This window comes from Chelonia mydas, chromosome 3, assembly GCF_015237465.2.
Source record: "Chelonia mydas isolate rCheMyd1 chromosome 3, rCheMyd1.pri.v2, whole genome shotgun sequence".
In the NCBI taxonomy this organism is placed as follows: Eukaryota; Metazoa; Chordata; order Testudines; family Cheloniidae; genus Chelonia; species Chelonia mydas.
The window spans coordinates 200,834,101-200,851,240 of record NC_057851.1 but is presented as its reverse complement, the minus strand read 5'-3'; the positions used below and the strand labels follow the sequence as shown (position 1 = coordinate 200,851,240).

General features: G+C 51.8%; 1 protein-coding gene across 20 annotated transcripts in view; it reads left to right on the top strand.

The window, feature by feature from the left end:
- The window catches only part of KLC4 (kinesin light chain 4), a 50,908-nt gene that overhangs the window by 4,487 nt on the left and 29,281 nt on the right, over positions 1-17,140 (top strand). For 12 of the 20 annotated variants that reach the window (XM_037896283.2, XM_037896278.2, XM_043544160.1 and 9 more), the window contains 6 exons: positions 13,898-14,168; positions 14,420-14,650; positions 15,076-15,154; positions 15,348-15,573; positions 15,961-16,048; positions 16,607-16,708. In XM_037896283.2, coding sequence (XP_037752211.1) covers positions 13,920-14,168; positions 14,420-14,650; positions 15,076-15,154; positions 15,348-15,573; positions 15,961-16,048; positions 16,607-16,708 — 975 coding nt within the window. In that variant the 5' untranslated portion in view covers positions 13,898-13,919. Of the gene's footprint in view, positions 1-419; positions 728-12,300; positions 12,450-13,897; positions 14,169-14,419; positions 14,651-15,075; positions 15,155-15,347; positions 15,574-15,960; positions 16,049-16,606; positions 16,709-17,140 lie in introns of those variants that run through there. The other 8 variants (XM_043544161.1, XM_037896281.2, XM_043544167.1 and 5 more) reach the window with 5 other exon arrangements.

The following is a 17,140-nucleotide window of genomic DNA, read 5'->3' as shown; positions in this document are numbered from 1 at the left end:
TCTCTTGTTCTGGGCATATACAGTGCCTAGTGATGTAGGGCCCTAGGTGCTACTGTTATACAAATAGCTGGTAACCCTGCAGTACCAGAGGGTGCTATTGCTAATTTGAGAGTTCCTTAAGCTTCATGCGTTTGGCCTGAGAGTCTGGGGCAGGGCTCACAGAGAACGTGGATGAGTTTGATTTCAATGACTGTTGATGACTGAACGTCTCACTGAAACCCAGCAAATCCTTGGTCACCTGCTGGGGGTAGAAGGAGAAGGTGGTGGCATCAGCACTCTGGTACTGTCTCTAGAATCCCACTCCAGAGAACAGCAAGGCAGGAAACTTTGGCTGTAACTGTAGGGCAGGACCCTCTTGATGTATGGTGACAGCCTGGCACTGTACTATGCACGCTGGGATTTCCACTGCCTCCCAGAGGCAGAAGCCTGTGTGGGTTTGGCACGCCATGCTGGTGGTTTTCTCCAGCATTGTTAAGTCTTCTTGTGCTCCCAGGAGAGTCTTGATGGTTTCTCTGTAGCCTGGCTGCACCTCCTCTCCAACCCACTGCAGTAGGGGGAGCTTGGTTGCTGAGCTGCCTAATGTCTCTGTCTCCGTGTGAAGGGAGGTCAGAGCAGCAGCAGATGCTATCATTTCTGTGTATGTAACTGCATCCTGCAGTCCTCTGGTATCCACAGCATCCCTGGGAGTAGGAATGCTAATACCTGACAGGCTTCTTCAGGAATCCAGGTACGCTCCTTTCTGGTGCAGGCTGGTGCATGGGGGTGGGATGAGTCACATCCTGGGGAAGGAGGGAGGGCTGGCTCTGTACCTTCCTGTAACAAAGGACTGTACTTGGCCATGCTTTTGCGGTGAGCTAGGCTGGAAGCCTCCTCTTGGGAGGTTCCAAACTAGACTAGGCAATCGTGGTAAATGTACAGTAGGAACACCCCTGTACTAGCCCCCAGCAATGGACTGGGTGGGATATGAGGGGCTTTTCTTTGTCTGTTGGGAAAGATCTGTGTGTCCCTGCTGCAGGACAAAGCACGAGAGAATGTGCCATGTTCTTTTGCTTCTCTGTGACAATTTCAGAGCCTGGAAGTCTGTCTGCTTTCTAAAAAGCTTTTCTTTATCCTCTGCCTTTACTTTAAAAATGTCCAGAGTGTTAGGTCTTGTTTTTCTGGAGGGTCCCTGGGGGCAGGGGCTCAGCTGTAGTCAGGAAGCTCTCTCACCACTTAATTAGACGTGTGGGAAATTTTGTACAAAGAGACCTTTTATCCCAAGTGTTTTGTGTATTGATCGGTACTAACAAAAAATAATGTCTGGGAAAAGAAAATCCTTCCTTTAGACCAGTTAGACTCTGCTTCCCTAGTGTTGGTGATGTCATAACCCTACTATTAACCAGGTGGCCCTCAGGTAAATGAGACCTAAATTATTATTATTAAAATAAACCCTTAAAGCCTCAGTTTACATCTTAAAAAGGGCCCAAGTCTCTCCCTAGGATGAACTTGTCACTTATTCTCAGCTGAGAATCTGTTATTTTTCTCTTAATGGGTATACAACTAAATTGACTTTCCTTTTCCCCCCATCACCTAATCATCTCGTCATGTTACTTGTTCACTAGAATCCATGGCCTCTTTTATGTATAAATGCAGTCCCGGCCCCTCCCCCTCTGCTACCTTATCAAGGGCAGTCACCATTACAATATTTTGCTACTTGCATAGGCAACACTGTTAACCCCCCCATATACTGGGTACCAGAATATCTGGGAAGGCAGTAAAGTGAACAATTTATGAAGGTATTGGTAAATATATTAATGGTGACCACCATCTCTCTCTCTCTACATACTGTTATGTCTCCCATCACCATAACATCTGAGCACTCAAGGGTCCCTGTATCCCATTGCTTTATCTAGTCCTACAGCATCTGAAGTCTTGGAAGTTCAGGATGGAACCAACTATTAGGGCCCATCAAGTGGGAGAAAGCGATATATTACCACTGTATTTGCACCTATTTTAATAATGATTTAAATTTGCAAGCAGGAAATCTTGAGTTAATTCATCAATCTTTTTAACCTTATTTTGCATTTGTACTTTTTAATTATCTTCCTAAAGAGATTTTGATTCTCATTGGTTGGTAACCATTAAAATATGAACTAAATATAGTCTTTACACTAAATTTCTTTTGCTAAGATGGAGGATAAGTAAATGTGTATAAATCTAGTCTAAGCAATTATATGTTTACTTTACATTTATCAGATTCTTTAATTTTTATATTTTTTACTATGGTGTATGATGCATTTCTTATTTACTAGATTAATCTCTTGTTTTGTTTAATGCTCTATTTGTCCATTTTTTATTTAATTCAAATTTTCATCTAAAACACTTAAAACATTTTTATTCGTTAAGTAAACCTACCTTACTTGTGCTGGACACATACAAATTTTTTCAAAGTGTATCATAACATATTTTGTTGAAAATTAAGGAGGTGTTTGTTTCTGGTCAACACTGTAGTACGAAAAGAGCCATGAGAATGATTAAAGGATTGAAAGACATGCCTTATAATGGTAGACTCAAGGAGCTGAATCTCTTTAGCTTAACGAAGAGAAAGTAAAGGGGTGACTTGATCAGTTTAGAAGTACCTGCATGAAGAACAAAAATTGATAATGGGCTCTTCCGTCTAGCAGACAAAGGTCTAACAAGATCCAATAGCTGGAAGTTGAAGCTAGAGAAACTCAGACTGAAAATATGATGCAAAATTGTAAGTGAGGCTAATTAACTATTCATACAACTTGCCCAAGGTCGTAATGGATTCTCCATCACTGGTAATTTTAAAATAAAGATTGGATGTTTTTTCTAAATCTGTGCTCTAATTCAAACACAAAAGAATTCAGGGAAGTCCTATGACCTGTATTGTGCAGGAGGTCAGACTAATCACTAGATAGTCACAATGGTCCCTTCTGGCCTTAGAATCTATGGATGTTATCTATCCACCCTGACTGGGTGCTTTCTAGTGCAGTGGCTACTCTGGTTTCAAATGTCCAAGCAATAGGTTTCCCAGCTCTTTCCCCTGAGAAACTCTTACACAGCCTGACATACCTCAGGGGCAGGAAAGTGATAAGCACATCTTCCAGCTCTCTCATTTTGGATCCTAAGGGTATGCCTGTACTGCAGTTAGACACCTGCAGCTGGCCTGTGCCAGCTAACTTAAGGTCAGGCTAAGGGGCTGTTTCATTGTGGTGTAGATGTTTGGGCTCGGACTAGATCCTGGTCTCCAGGATCCACTCCCACCTTGCAGACTGCAATAAACTCCCCCAAAAACGAAGGACCTGCACAAACCTCACCACTTTCTGCTCCAAGTACAAGGCATGTTTCTTTGACCTGTCTCTTCTAATATAAACACACACATGAATATATCTGTTGCTAACAACCCTCTTCTCCCTCCCTCCCGAATATCCCTCCACTGCACACTCTTCTCCCTCTGGAGAGAGGATGAGAGAACAAACAGCACGTGACGTGCGGTCACATTGTTTAATGCACTGTTGGAAGCAACTCAGCGAGATGGTGATGGTGTGGTATGGGAACCTGTACTGAATGGGGAGAAGAGAAAATGGGATGGATTAGTGATTCCCTAGCTCCTGATGGAGAAATCCAGAGCATGTGTTGGACAGCTTATTGGGAAAGTCTTTTCCTCTTTCATAGACTATCAGGGTTGGAAGGGACCTCAGGAGGTCATCTAGTCCAACACCCTGCTCAAAGCAGGACCAATCCCCAATTTTTGCCCCTGATCCCTAAATGGCCCCCTCAGGGATTAAACTCACAACCCTGGGTTTAGCAGGCCAATGCTCAAACCACTGAGCTATCCCTCCCCCACTCTTTGCCCTTCCCCAGCCTAGGGTACCTCTCTGCTAGCAGTGTCTGCTCCAAGCTCAGTGGCAGTGCGTTCACTCCACCTGACAATGGAAAGTGTCAAGCTGAATGCCTGAATCATAGCCCCTTGCTACTGGATAAGGTGAGATTTTTCTCATTAGTTCTTCTCTCCTGGGTCCTCACAGGCTTTTTGCTTTTCAGTGTGTAATGTAACTGATGGGAATGGGGAGAGGGATTCCTAAAGGCCACCAGCCTGGCTCCCTTCTGGCAAAGGGGTGACTGCTCTTATCGTGGTGAGGAATGTGGTGTAAGTATTCTAGAGGGATCCCCCACTCTCAGGTCTGCCTGTCCCTAAGAGATGCCCTGCTTGAAGGACTTGAACACTTCCTCTCTATACTACCACCTCAGGGAGACCCTATAATGCCCCAGCCCAGCTGATCTTGTGAGTGGTGCCAGGAGTAATTCAGAGAAGGTTATTGGAGACCCTGGACTTCCTGCTAATCTCCATTCAGATGGCAGGCCCCTCTTTCTTCTCGTGGAGTTGGCATCAATCAGCACCACCCCCAGGAGTTCCTCAGGGGCTGAGCGGTTGCAGATTTCAACAGACTCCTTTGTATGAAAGCCTCCCCTAAAGCACCCTCTGCCCTGTCCCCAGGAAGCTGGCCCATGTCTCTCTTCCTAGCAGAAGGGAAGCCTAGTCTTTAACTCGACCTGCTCAGCACATACTACAGGCACTGTGCTTTTGTCTGCATTAGGCTTCCTTGTTAGCAAGTGTTAGCTAAATTCTAGGGTAGGCAACCCTGGGGTTGTTCTGGAATCTCACACCTTAAACGCACTCTTCCCTGTCCCTCCCTCAGCCACTGGGGTGCCTCTGGTCCAAAGCTGCTCAACTGGGGCTCCCTCATCTTGAAGGGTGAACTCAGATGTCTGCCCTCCTCTTGGAAGCTGCTTTGCCCTCCAAAGGAACCTTGGAAAAGCTTTGCCTGCCCAGACAAAGAGCAGGCACAATGCCCTTATCAGCACTGGGGGTGCAGGGAAGGTTTTCTCTTGAGCTTGCATACAGTGAGCTTGACATTAGCACCCGTTGCCATAGAGCTCCCTTCCTGTCTGAAAGGCTGTGTACCACATGTGGACCTGCCAGCATTGGGAAAGCTGTAAGTGGGGGCTCTCTTGTAACTCCAGGGAAACCCACTGGGGTCAGCATTTTCAAGGGATAATAAATATCTACTGATGTGTGTGGGGCTTCTTCGGAGACAGGCTGCTCCTGTGCCATTAAGAGGGGGTACTCCCGACTGTGATGACCTCCGGTTCCTTGATCCTGCCTCTCTCCCTGCTACTTAACGCAGCTGGGACTCTACACAGGTACTAGGAGGAGGCAGCCAGAATGCTGCTCCCAGTCCTTGGGACTATGATTCAGGCTGGAGGATTCCCTTTCTTCTCCCTGCTTGAATAGACGAATGGGGAGTTTGAATCCCCTTCTTAAGCAAAAGCCTCCTCTTCCTGTTGGACACAGCTAGGTGCAGAGCAGGTCTTTGGCTAGGCTGTGCCCCCAGTGTTCAGCATTGGGCTTCACTGTAGAGTAGCTAAGAGTGGTGCTGCTGAGAGCTCTCTTCCCCTCCAGCTCAGCCCCAGTATGCCACTGGTGTTCCCTTTGTATGTGCAACTGGAGTTGCTCAGCTAGACAAGCATCAACGTTTGGCATTGACAGACACTTCTAAATAAACAGCACAGCAGCAGAGGTTTGTCTGTGTGTAATGGAATAACAGAGCTGTATGGAAGGAGGCCAGGTCTGGAATAGCAGGGGCTGCTGTGCAGCTCAGTTGAGGAATAGCAGGAGTTATTGCAAGCCAGGATTGAGGTGCATATACGGAGCTCTGGGGCTCAGGACTGGAAAAGCTGGAAGTGTTGCAGAGCTCTGTATGTTCAGCTCAGGGCTAGAATGCCCAGGGGTGCTCTGGGTCAGGATTCCTTGGCTCTATTCCCAGATGTGCCTTGGACAAGTCTCTTACCCTTCTGTGTCTTGTTTTCCCTCTCTAAGATGGGGTCTGAAATGCATTAAGATCCTGTGATGAAAAGGGCTGCAGAAGAGAGAAGTGCTGTTTGTGGGGAGGGTTCCCTTTGTGGATGTGGAAGTCGCCAAGTTTGGTTTTAAACAGCGTGTAGGCGTGGAAATTGACTTTTCAGCTCAAGGGCTGGGGTGGGAGCAGGGAGAAAATCTGAAGTCATTTGAACAAAAGGTGCCTGAGACTGTAAACTTTAGGCTGCTCTAAGTCGCAAATGTCTTGCGATGCTTTTTGCCCACACCTAGGAGAAAAGGAGGTGCAGGAGACCCATGGCATGTATCTCTGGCCACCCCTCACCAACTGAGCACAGGGTGCCAAGCATCAGGTTAACACAGAAACACAAAAAAGTTTGATTTGCCTTTGAAAACTTCAAGGAGGTGGCATGCTGCTAGCCATCCTGGCAGAGCTTCGGCTCCAGCTCCTCGTTGTAGCCCATAGAGCTAGTTTTAGCATTTATTTTATTCAGCAATAATGCAGGGAACCTACAGGCCTATATCCTGTAAGATGTTGGCTTCAGCAGTTAGCATAAGGCTTGAGGTCTATGAACTTTGGCACGGATAAATGGCCTAACCCCTAAGTTTTGGGGAACTGGTAATAGAGTGTTTAAGGGGAAAGTTTGTCCATAATGACATCAGCCAACCACAGGAACATGAGCTAACACCAGATTTTCAATAGAATGGGAACATCTTCAGATGTCTGACCACAAGAGTGCCATGGCAATGATGCATATGATAAGTTGAGATAAATAATATACTAAACTATAGGGGAATGGCACCCCAACATTAGTAGGATAATTAAATATAAATAAGAAAGAGGGGAGAAACCCCTACTGAATATACATTAGACATAGTGGTGTCAGCATAACATATTACACAAGTTGTATCCCAGCCTGTGAGCTGGAGGAGTAACAGATGTAGCCCTTGGGAGGTGCCAGAATGGTGGCCACTGGTGATGGTGATGAGGAAGATAATGGTTAACATTTCAGAACATTTTGTGCCATGCTAGGGATGGTGTGAGTGTATGGGTGTACAGATGTACATTCTGTATTATTGCTATCTACCTTGCTGGGTTAGAGTGTTTGTGATTTTGCTAAATGTAGTAATAAACTAGGAACGCTTCTGTATTTGTAATAAAGTGTGAAGGTTGAGGGCACATCAGGGTTCCCAAATAAACAGTAACTTTAATAATATTGGGCCTGATCTAGGGTCAAGAACCTGTCAAACCTCAGAGTGATAACTGGGACTTCTTAAGTAATCAATATAATTAATATACAATTCATAGATTAGGCTACACCACCCATGCTAAACAGCAACACAGAAGAGAGGGGATTATTTCTTGTCAGGGATGTGACCTCCCCCAGGACCTCCAGCCCCATGGGGGTGGGAGGCTCCACCACCTGAGCTAAAGGAGTAATGCCTTTACCTTGTAGCAGTAGTACGTTCTTATGTGGGCCAGCCCCTACAGTGGAACACACAACATATGCTTACTTACTCGAAGTATCATTTAGCCTGTGCCACAAATGGGGACAGCAGAGACTCCTCAAGGCCGCTTCTGGCTGAGCCAGGACTGGCAGCCGTATTGCAGAACCATCACATGCTGCTGCCTCTCAGAAAGAGTAGGCCAAATCTGTGTGCTTGGCTGTGCTGTCATTGCAATAGGGGTGCTCTGCCACACCACTTCTACGCAGCTGGACTAGCCTAGCAATTAGTTTGCGTGTGGTAGACTTCCTGGGTAGTGGAGGAAGTAGGAAGCTGCAGGAAGAGAAGCAATGTTCCTGTAGTTAGGCCACTAAACTGGGACCCAGGGAAGCTGGGATCTCTCTTGCTGTAACACAGACTTCCCATGCTATGTTGGGCAAGCCACTTAAGCCAGAATATTGGGAGGTGGTCACTAGCTTTATCCGTAACCTCTCTCTGCCTATATTGCGTCTCTGTAAACTGGGATAATTGTAATCACTGGAGCTGGATAAGGAGAAGTGAGGGGTTTGGAGGGGCGTGGGGGCATAGCTTTCCCAGGTCTGTGTGGGAGGGCATGCATGGAACCCCTAGAACTGAGTTGGGGGGACTGGGTTAGTTGGGAGGGTTGGAACTGTGCTAGGAGTCAGAAGCAGGAGTCTTGCAGAGCAGAGGACTATGGACAAAGTAGTGTGGGGAGCCTGGAGATAAGAGTGCACTGCCCTTATTTATAAGGTGTCTATGGAGAGGCTCATTTAGGGTGTGAAAAGCCTTTGAAGGCTGGGAAGAGATTTCGCCTTCCCACTAACTCCTGTTGCAACTGTATGTCTGGGTGTGCACTCACATTGTGGGCTTGAGTGTCCTTTGTGTGACTGTTTTTGTTCTTAATTGAGCATAGGATCAATCAAAAGGTGCCTGGAGCAGCCATTTCCCCAGGTCACAGCACTGCCCTCCCTGAGCCACCATCCCTTGTGTCGCTCCCCATTCGTTTATCACTGCACCGCAGGGGAGTGGGGGTCTGGGTCCAGGGTGGTGCCTGGGGTAACACATACTAATGGCCAGCAGTGACCAGGCACTTTCCTCTGCTGAGATGGTGGCTCCAATAGCCAGTGTGTACACAGGCCTTTGCAGTGGGGCTGTTTCTGGAGCACTGTGGGCAGGGGCGATCCCTGGGCCAAGCTCCCTGAGACTCGGAGCAACGTCCAATATTGTTGGCAAAGACTCGCTATCCCAGCCAGAGAGAGTAAACCCGGCCAGTGGCAGGGCCCCAGCCAGCCAGGCTCGCTCACATGCTGTATAGCAGAAAACATTACTGGGCTGTACATTACTGGGAGGTGGTTATGCTCAGAGCTGGCATTGCACGACCCCAGACTGGCGTCGGCTCTGGCTCAAGGCTCCTCAAGGGAGGAAACTAGGAAATGCTCAGTGCTGGATGGTATAGCCCTTTCAGGATCCAAAAGTGGGACTCATATTTTTGGTTCCCTTTGCCTCAGTTTATCTAGCAAGGACAGGCTGATCTGCTCATGCAGGGAGCAGGGGAAGCTTGGATCCAGAGACTCCTCTCAGAAGCTGCCCCCTTTAACAGAGCCTGCAGTCCAGCAGCCAGTCTAGTAGTAGGGGTGGCTGTTCTTTGCTCTCCCAAAGGGGGCTCTTTAAGGAACACGCAAATGGTCTGTTTTACTCCCTTGGGTTGTGAACTCCATTTGACTCACCAGCTGAGGCTCCCACTTAGCACTTAAATCATATAAATGTTACTTCTGAGGGCAGGGCATTCTGTGCCAAAAAATTAAAAATTCTGCTAAAAAAAATAAAAATTCTGTGCACAGTATTTTAAAATTCTGCCCAATTTATTTGTCAAATAAATGTGGAGGCTTCAGCATGGCATTGGGGACCACAGGCCACTGGCTGCACAGAGGTGGGAGATCACTGTGCAGCTCCCCCTTGGGATACAGATTCAGTGGTGAGGCTGTATCCAACCCTGACACAGCGCAGGGACCAGGCCTGGCCCAGAAACACCCTAGGGCCTTGCCCCTTCATTCCAGGTGTGGGCAGGCAGGCTCAGCAAGGCAGGATCAAAGTGTGGAGGGAATCCAGGTGTGGGTTGTGCAGGTTCTGTGTGGGGCGATCTGGGTGCGGGTGGCTCAGTGGGGAGTCCGAGTGTTGGGGGAATCTGGATACACAGGGGCTTATTGCGGGGGTTCTAGGTGCAATGGTAATGGGACTCTGCAGGGGGATCCAGGTGAAGGGGGGAGGGGTCTGAGTGTGTGTGTGGGGGACAGAGCTCAGCAGAGGGTGTGGGGGGCTCAATGCGGGGTCCAGATGCTGGGAGAGTGGGGCTCATTGGGGGGGTGAGGCTTGGTGGGAGGGTCTGGGCATGAAGGGGTCTGGATGCACTGGGGTTGGGTGGATGAGGGAGCAGCTCCCTGTACAAGGATCCCACCCCCTGCAGCTGAGGAGTGATGGGTTCAGGAAGTAGGGGAGGGAGTTTGCCGCGCTTCCTACAGCTGCGGGAGAAATCTGGGGGTGGGTCTGACTCTTACTAGGGGGCTGTGCAGGGGAAGAAGAAGTCCCATCCTCCCCAGCTGGGACTAGCAGCTGAGCTTGGTTCAGGGTAGGAGCCACTAGCCGGGTCTTCCCCAGTCCCACCCCTTGCCCTACAGTGATTTACCTCTCTGGTGGCTGCCTGGGCACCCGAAACATATTGCTGGGGAGGGTCTCATGACCGCTCTTGTGGCTTCCCCATCAGAAAGTCATTTTTCTGTGGGGGAACAAAGAAATCTGCTGGGGACATAAATTCTGTGCATGTACAGTGGCGCAGAATTCCCCCAGGAGTAAAATATAGGATTGGAAGGTGTAGTAAGCGGAGGCCCTGAAACATAAATTCTTGTATCAGAGGCCCAGTCTGAGGCCTGAAGCCTGAACTAAAGTAAAGCCTGAACCACAGTACCTCCAGGCAGTGATAAGCAAAGCTGGGCTGTGAGCCAGAGCCAGAGCCAGGGCCCACTCACAGAAATTGTCAGGAAAAGGTTGTTAGAGGCACGTGCACGCACACACACACATCAGGGCGAATGAGAGAAACTTGTGCCAAGGCGGCGGCAAGACACTCCGTAGACATAACAAGGAACAGGCAGGTGCATCTTAAAGACAGGGTCAAAAGGGCAACGTGATGGATAGATTCGTTTGAACTATGGTGAGTAATCGGTCCTGCAACGGTATAAAAGTAGGTCCCGGAACGCATATCTTTGACCAGCCTAGGGGGCAGTGGAGTGTCCCGCCACTGACTGAGCTGTGTCCATTGCCAGGGAGCACAAATTCGTAGTATACCCTGTAGAGTCTATAGGGAACTATTACTGTGTTTCATTTGACAATAAACCTGGCTCGGGTTCCTTTGTACCTTACTAGAGTCTGTGGTTTTTGGGGGTTCTCTCGGGGTCTGCTGTGTTAGCTATCTGCACAGAGCTGGGGCAGCACACAGAGGGAACATGCACGCAGCCGACTGTTATCATCGTCGAACAAGAACGGAGCACCACACTGGTAGCTACCGACAACAGAAGGGACCTTGAGAGGTCATCAAGTCCAGCCCTCTGAGAGCACTGTGGCCTGACCAAGTAAACCTAGACCATCCCTGACATCTGTCCAACCTGTTCTTAAATACCTCCAATGGCCAGGATTACACCACCACCCTGAGAAGCCTTTGGGGGGAAGGGGCGTTCTTCTCACTCCCACACTGGGGGTCTGTGATTCACATTTCCTGCTTTCCCAGTGTCTGAGCCTGGGCTGAAGTCCTGTGTTCTGTGCCAGAAACTATAACTCCACCTGAGTGACTTAGGCGCAAGGCTGTGGCTAACATGGCTTTAGCGGAGACAGGGCCTGGGAGAGAAAGGCCAAGCCATCTTCAGGTGGCACTGTCCTGCCATTCTTGTGCTTGGGATGCCCCTTTCTCAGGGTGCCTTCTTCAGATTGGTGGGGCTGGGGGGGGCAGGGGGGGGAGATGGACACTTCTTCCTCTGGGCTCCTGCAGCAGCAGGCCCATCTCTGCTTTATTCCTTCAGGCAGCCCGTGTTTCATTGACTGTCTTTCCCCTGAGCTGGAAATCTCAATGACTCTCCTGAGCTGCCTCCCAAGCTGCAGAGTCTGAGGGCTGGTCTACATTTAACATGCTACAGCTAAAGCGCTTCAGTATAGACTAGTGAGCCCCAAACTGTGGGGCATGTTCGGGAAGGAATTTGCGGAGAATGTTCTGGGGAGCGTGGTGGGGCCTGGGCAGCCCCCAACCCCGGGGGGCAGAGAGAGAGTACCACCCTGTCTGGCCCTGCCCCCAGCCTCAGCCCATAGCCCCATTCCTGGCCCCCCAACTCTTGGCCACGGCCCAGCCCCTCTCCTGGCCCCAGCTCCCAACCAGGACTCCCGGGGGGCAGGCAGATTGTATTATAGGCAGCCTCCCTCTATCTCACTAGGTCACTGACTGCCAGTCTCCTCTCTCCCCTTCCACTTACTGTCTCACTGTGGGTGGGCGATCCTCTCCAAGTTCAGTGTGCAACTAGTGTCCCTGGGGCTGTGTCCATGCAGCTGCCCAGACCACCTCTCCTCTGGGGCACCCCTCCCCACCACAAGGAACTGGAGGGCTGGGCAGTCGGGGCTATCTTGAGCAGCTGCCTCCCTGAGAGCTGAGAGGGGAGTGTGCCTGCTGGAGCGGGAGTTCTGTAGAGACTCCATTTGTTCTGACGTCCCTCATGCCGCACCTGGAGTGGGATTTCTAGTTATGCTGTAAACACAGGCAGGAGACTGTTGCTGAGCAAAGTGCCCATAACACACAAAGGTGGGTCCTAACAGCAGAACAAAGGCAAATCTGCTGCCAGCACCCTCCCTTCTCCCCTCCCTCTTCTAGCTGGCGTAATACCCTGGCCACCTGCCACCTTCCTTCCAGTGGGTCATATGAGCCCAGATTGCGCTGTCTGCTTGGTATCTCTCCATGCCTGCAGAGGGCAATGCTGGTGGGCAGACTCCACCGGTTGCTGGTGCATGCCCCAGCACTGGCACTAGGTCCATGCACCTAATCCAGCCCTAGGTAGGGACACTGAGTGAGGTAAGAATTGGATGTGCCTGGGGCAGTGGGTTCAGAGCCTGGAGCCAGGGCATTTGTCTGGCATGGGGGAGGCAGTGGGGATAGTCAGGCTGGAGTGTGAAGGGGTAGATCTTTGGGGGGTATGTCTCTACCATGTACCTTGGAGAGGGGCTACCAGACACCACCTAAAGCAGTAGTGGGTGTGGGGGGGCTGGAGACCAGACCCTATGGGTCTGCCAGGGAGGGCCAGCCAGGGCACAGGAGTTCTGTTTGCACAGTGTGTGTTGCTCTCTCTGGACTGCAGTTGTCAAATGTGACAGTGCTTTCCCTGAACATAGTCCGTTCACGCTCAGGGCTGCAGAGTGCATGCTGTCCCCGTTGCCCCAGGAACAGCACGGACGGCTCCTGTGCAGGGCTCCAGAAGTAACAATGGCACACTATAAAAACAGTAACTCTCACAGTTCCCCTGCAAAGGTTGGTGGGCTCTTATTCTCCCACTGGACATAGAGAATGAGGCATGGGCAGGGGCATGGAGCGGCTTGTGCACAGGAGCCCTGACTCTTAATGCTGTGCTGGGAACAGTCCCTTGGCTGGCAGCAAAGCAAATTACCCAGAAAAAAGGCTACTGTCATTCCAGAGAAGAGCCTCCCTGGGGAGTTCCATAGCATAGCTGTTGTGGTACTGTTATATCGCTGTTGGAACGCAGTAAACTTCCCTGTGTGGAACAGCCTTCAGTAACCTGTCAGTGTCTTCCCTCCTTGCTTGTGCTAAATCCTGTTGGTCACGCTGTACTCCTTTCCCCTGACTCAGCCCAATGCATGTCTTTGTTCTGGGGGCTGTGAGCCCTTTAGGTTGGCCGAGGTCAGTGCCTCCCAGCCCTGAGGCAGGTGCTTTCTTAGGGGATTCACTGCTGAGGAAGCAACAGACTTTGGGTTGGATTCTTTCTATCCTCCCTTTGTCCTTTCTTCTTACTCAGCCAAGGTGCCTCATGCCTCTTTGCATTCGTTCCCACTGGCTCCCTCTCAGTGACCTCTGGACTGGAGGTGTGTTCACCACAATCCCAGCTGCCAGTTACTTAACTCCGCTCTGAAAGAGCAGCTAAATCGGCTTTCTTAGCTGCCAAAGGTGTGGGGGCGTAGAGGAGAGCGTCAGTTCTGATGCTGGCTCTCTGTCTCCTGCCCACACACGCAGTTCCTGCAGGTGACAGACAGCACTCCATGTCCCCCTCCTCTTAGAAGGGGATAGGCCCACAAAGCTCTCCCCTCCTTGAAGGAGACGGGGTGAAGAGAGGAGAGGACTTGCAGAGAGGGGTAATCAAAAGCATCTGATTCCTGGTCCCTGGCATCTCCTCTGACTTGTCTATGGGGGTGGGGCTCTATGCAGCTTCTCTCTTAGGATCTTACGCCCTTGTAGCTCCCCTGGGCCAGGTTCTGACACTCACCAAGGCTCTGCTCTTCTCTCATTGCTAGGCAGGCGTGTAGGTGAAGGACTATGTCCACAATGGTGTACCCAAGGGAGGAGAAGCTGGACAAGCTGAGCCAGGAGGAGATCATCTGCAACACCAAGCTGGTGATGCAGGGGCTGGAGGCCCTCAAGAACGAACACAACTCCATCCTGCACAGCCTGCTGGAGACCATCAAGTGTCTGAAAAAGGATGAGGAGGCCAACCTGGTGCATGAGAAATCCAATCTGCTCCGCAAGTCGGTGGAGATGATTGAGCTGGGTCTTGGGGAGGCTCAGGTGAGTGACGGGGAGGCATGGTAGCAAGGACATGGTAGGGGTGACCCAGGGGTCTGGCATAGGAGGGCAGACAGTACCCTGCCATCCCCAGGGGTTGCAGAATCCACTGCCAGATCTGAGCTTGGCAATGACTAATCTCTGTCTGGAGAGGCAGATGGGGCCAGGGTGCAGCGTAGTGCGGCTGCCCTGGGGGGAGGCTGTGCTGGTTCTCCTGCTGGACTACAATGTTGCCGTTGGCTCTCTTGGCCCAGGTGATGATGGCTCTGTCCAGCCACTTGAATGCAGTGGAGTCGGAGAAGCAGAAGCTGCGCGCCCAGGTGCGGAGACTGTGCCAGGAGAACCAGTGGCTGCGAGATGAGCTGGCCAACACCCAGCAGAAGCTGCAGCGCAGTGAGCAGACGGTGGCCCAGCTGGAGGAGGAGAAGAAGCACCTGGAGTTCATGAACCAGCTGAAGAAATATGACGAGGACGTCTCGCCATCGGTAAAAGTCATTGCTGCAGGGTGCTCTGACTCCCAGAGCCATCCCACAGGGCTGAGCCACGGGATGGACGGGCCCTCCAGGAGTGCCCAGCATCCATGGCTTGCGCTCTGGACATCTGGCAGCGTGTCACAGTCCTGCCCCTCAGGACTCCTCTAGCCCCAAAAGGGGAGTGCGCTTTCGCCTGCCTGAACCAGGGTCTGTCTGCTAAGGAGCCAGCTGTGATGTGGGACCCTGCTGCTAGGACCGGGAGTGAGACTTGAGGTCGGGGGGTGGGCTCACTGACCATGGGGGGACTGTGCCCATGGGGTGGGGGGAGCACCTGCCTGACCTCAGTGGGGACTGGACCCTGCACAGGGTGAGGTGGGGAGCTATCTTACTGGGGTGCTGGCACTTTATACTGATGGTTCTTCCCCTCCCCCTGCCAGGAGGAGAAGGAAGGGGACTCCACAAAGGACTCTCTGGATGATCTGTTCCCGAATGAAGAAGAGGATCACGGCCCAGGAAGTAAGTGGTTCCAGTCCCCCCATCCACATCCTCCCACCTTCTCTGTGGTCTGTCTGCTGGGGCCTGTAGTAAGAGCCCTGGCTGGCTTGAGGTGAGTGGGTAGCCCAGCCTGGCTGGTGCTGTGAGCCCAAGCGGTGTGCGGCCTGTGCCCGGTGTCCACCACCAGCCTGGTTACTCGTGTGTGTGTTGGCAGTGCCCCACCAGCACAGCAGTGCGGCGGCAGCTGCCCAGCAGGGTGGCTACGAGATCCCAGCACGCCTGCGCACCCTCCACAACCTGGTGATCCAGTACGCCTCGCAGGGGCGCTACGAGGTAGCTGTGCCACTCTGCAAGCAGGCACTGGAGGACCTGGAGAAGACATCAGGCCACGACCACCCCGATGTGGCCACCATGCTCAACATCCTGGCACTGGTGTACAGGTGAGCGTTGGGATGGGGAGCAGAGCCCTGCCACTTCTTCCCCATCTACCAGTGCAGGAGTCTGGCAGATGTGGGCCTCCTGCATCTGGCAGAGTCTCCATTTGGAAGCTGCTTTGGGTCAGGTGATGGCCATGAAGCCCAGGCCCCGTTAGCCTGGGGTGGGCTTTGCAGAAAGCCGTGGAAGGGCTGGGATTTGGGGAAAGCTGTAGGGCATGGGGAGGGATGGGAGAGGGCAGGCTGGAATGGGGGTACAGCTGTGGTTGTTGAGGCTAATTGGGAATTGGAAAAGGCTGCAGGATTGCTGGGGGGACTGTTGTTCCAGGCGCCATGTGCTCAGAGTCCCAGCACTTTAGACCTGCACCGTGACTCACTGACTTTGTGCTGCAGGGATCAGAATAAATACAAAGAGGCAGCCCACCTGCTGAACGACGCACTCTCCATTCGTGAGAAGACGCTGGGGAAAGACCACCCTGCAGTGAGTATCTGCTGCCCTGGCCCTGGGGGCACATGTCCTCTGCTGGCTGGGGAGTGGGGGCCAGGTAGGCAAGAAGCATGTCACGTTTCCCCCCATTCTCCGTGATACACCTGGCTGGGCTGCTCACTGATTGCACAGCAGGCTGCCACGAAAAGCCCCGGGTGGCAGGGAATGGGGCTCAGGCACTGGCCATGGAGCACCCCTTGGCATTCTGCCCCTCTATACCATGCTGGGGGATCAGGTGAGGGCACATGCAGTCCCAGTCCTGACTCCAGCACTTTTGGGAGGAGTTTGGGTTTTACCCTGGGCATCGTGGATAACTCTGTGCTGCTTCCCTAATGCACCTGGCACCTGCAGCTGGGTACAGGCTGCTTCTCCCTGGCCCGGTTAGCTGGGCAGAGTTGCTGTGTGCTGCCAAGCTGCTGCTGTGCTTCGCCCCAGCGGCTATAATGGTGAGTGCAAAGGGACCAGGATGGCCTTGCTCCCCACCTCCTCCTCTCCCCCAGCACATTCCTTCTGGTTCCTTCTCACTTCAGTGGGGTGGGGCTTTTCCTGTAGGTGGCAGCGACCCTCAACAATCTGGCTGTTCTTTATGGCAAGAGAGGAAAGTACAAGGAGGCAGAGCCACTGTGCAAGCGAGCCCTGGAGATCCGCGAGAAGGTACCAGCCTGAGCCCTCCCTGAGTGCACGTATACACCCTCACCCCTCCTGATGGGCTGCTCCCCATCCCTGAGATCTGGGAGAAGGTACCAGCATCGCCCTCCCGCAACTCCTCCTAGCAGTCTGCCTGGGGTGGGAGGGTGGGGAGATGAGTTCATGATTTGAGGACTTCAGTATCTCAGCCAGAGGTTATGGGTCTATTACAGCAGTGGGCAGGTGAGGTTTTGTGGCCTGCAATGTGCAGGAGATCAGGCATGATGGTCTCTTCTGGCCTTAAAGTCTGAGTCCCCAGTGCCCTAAAAAACATCCAGCAGGTCCCTGTAGTTTCCCCCTGCCCCCAGTGCGCTGACCTCTACCACCTGCTCTCCTCCGGTCTCCAGCTTTGTTTTGTAGTGCCAGGGTCTCCATCTCCATTCACTGCCAATGAACCAT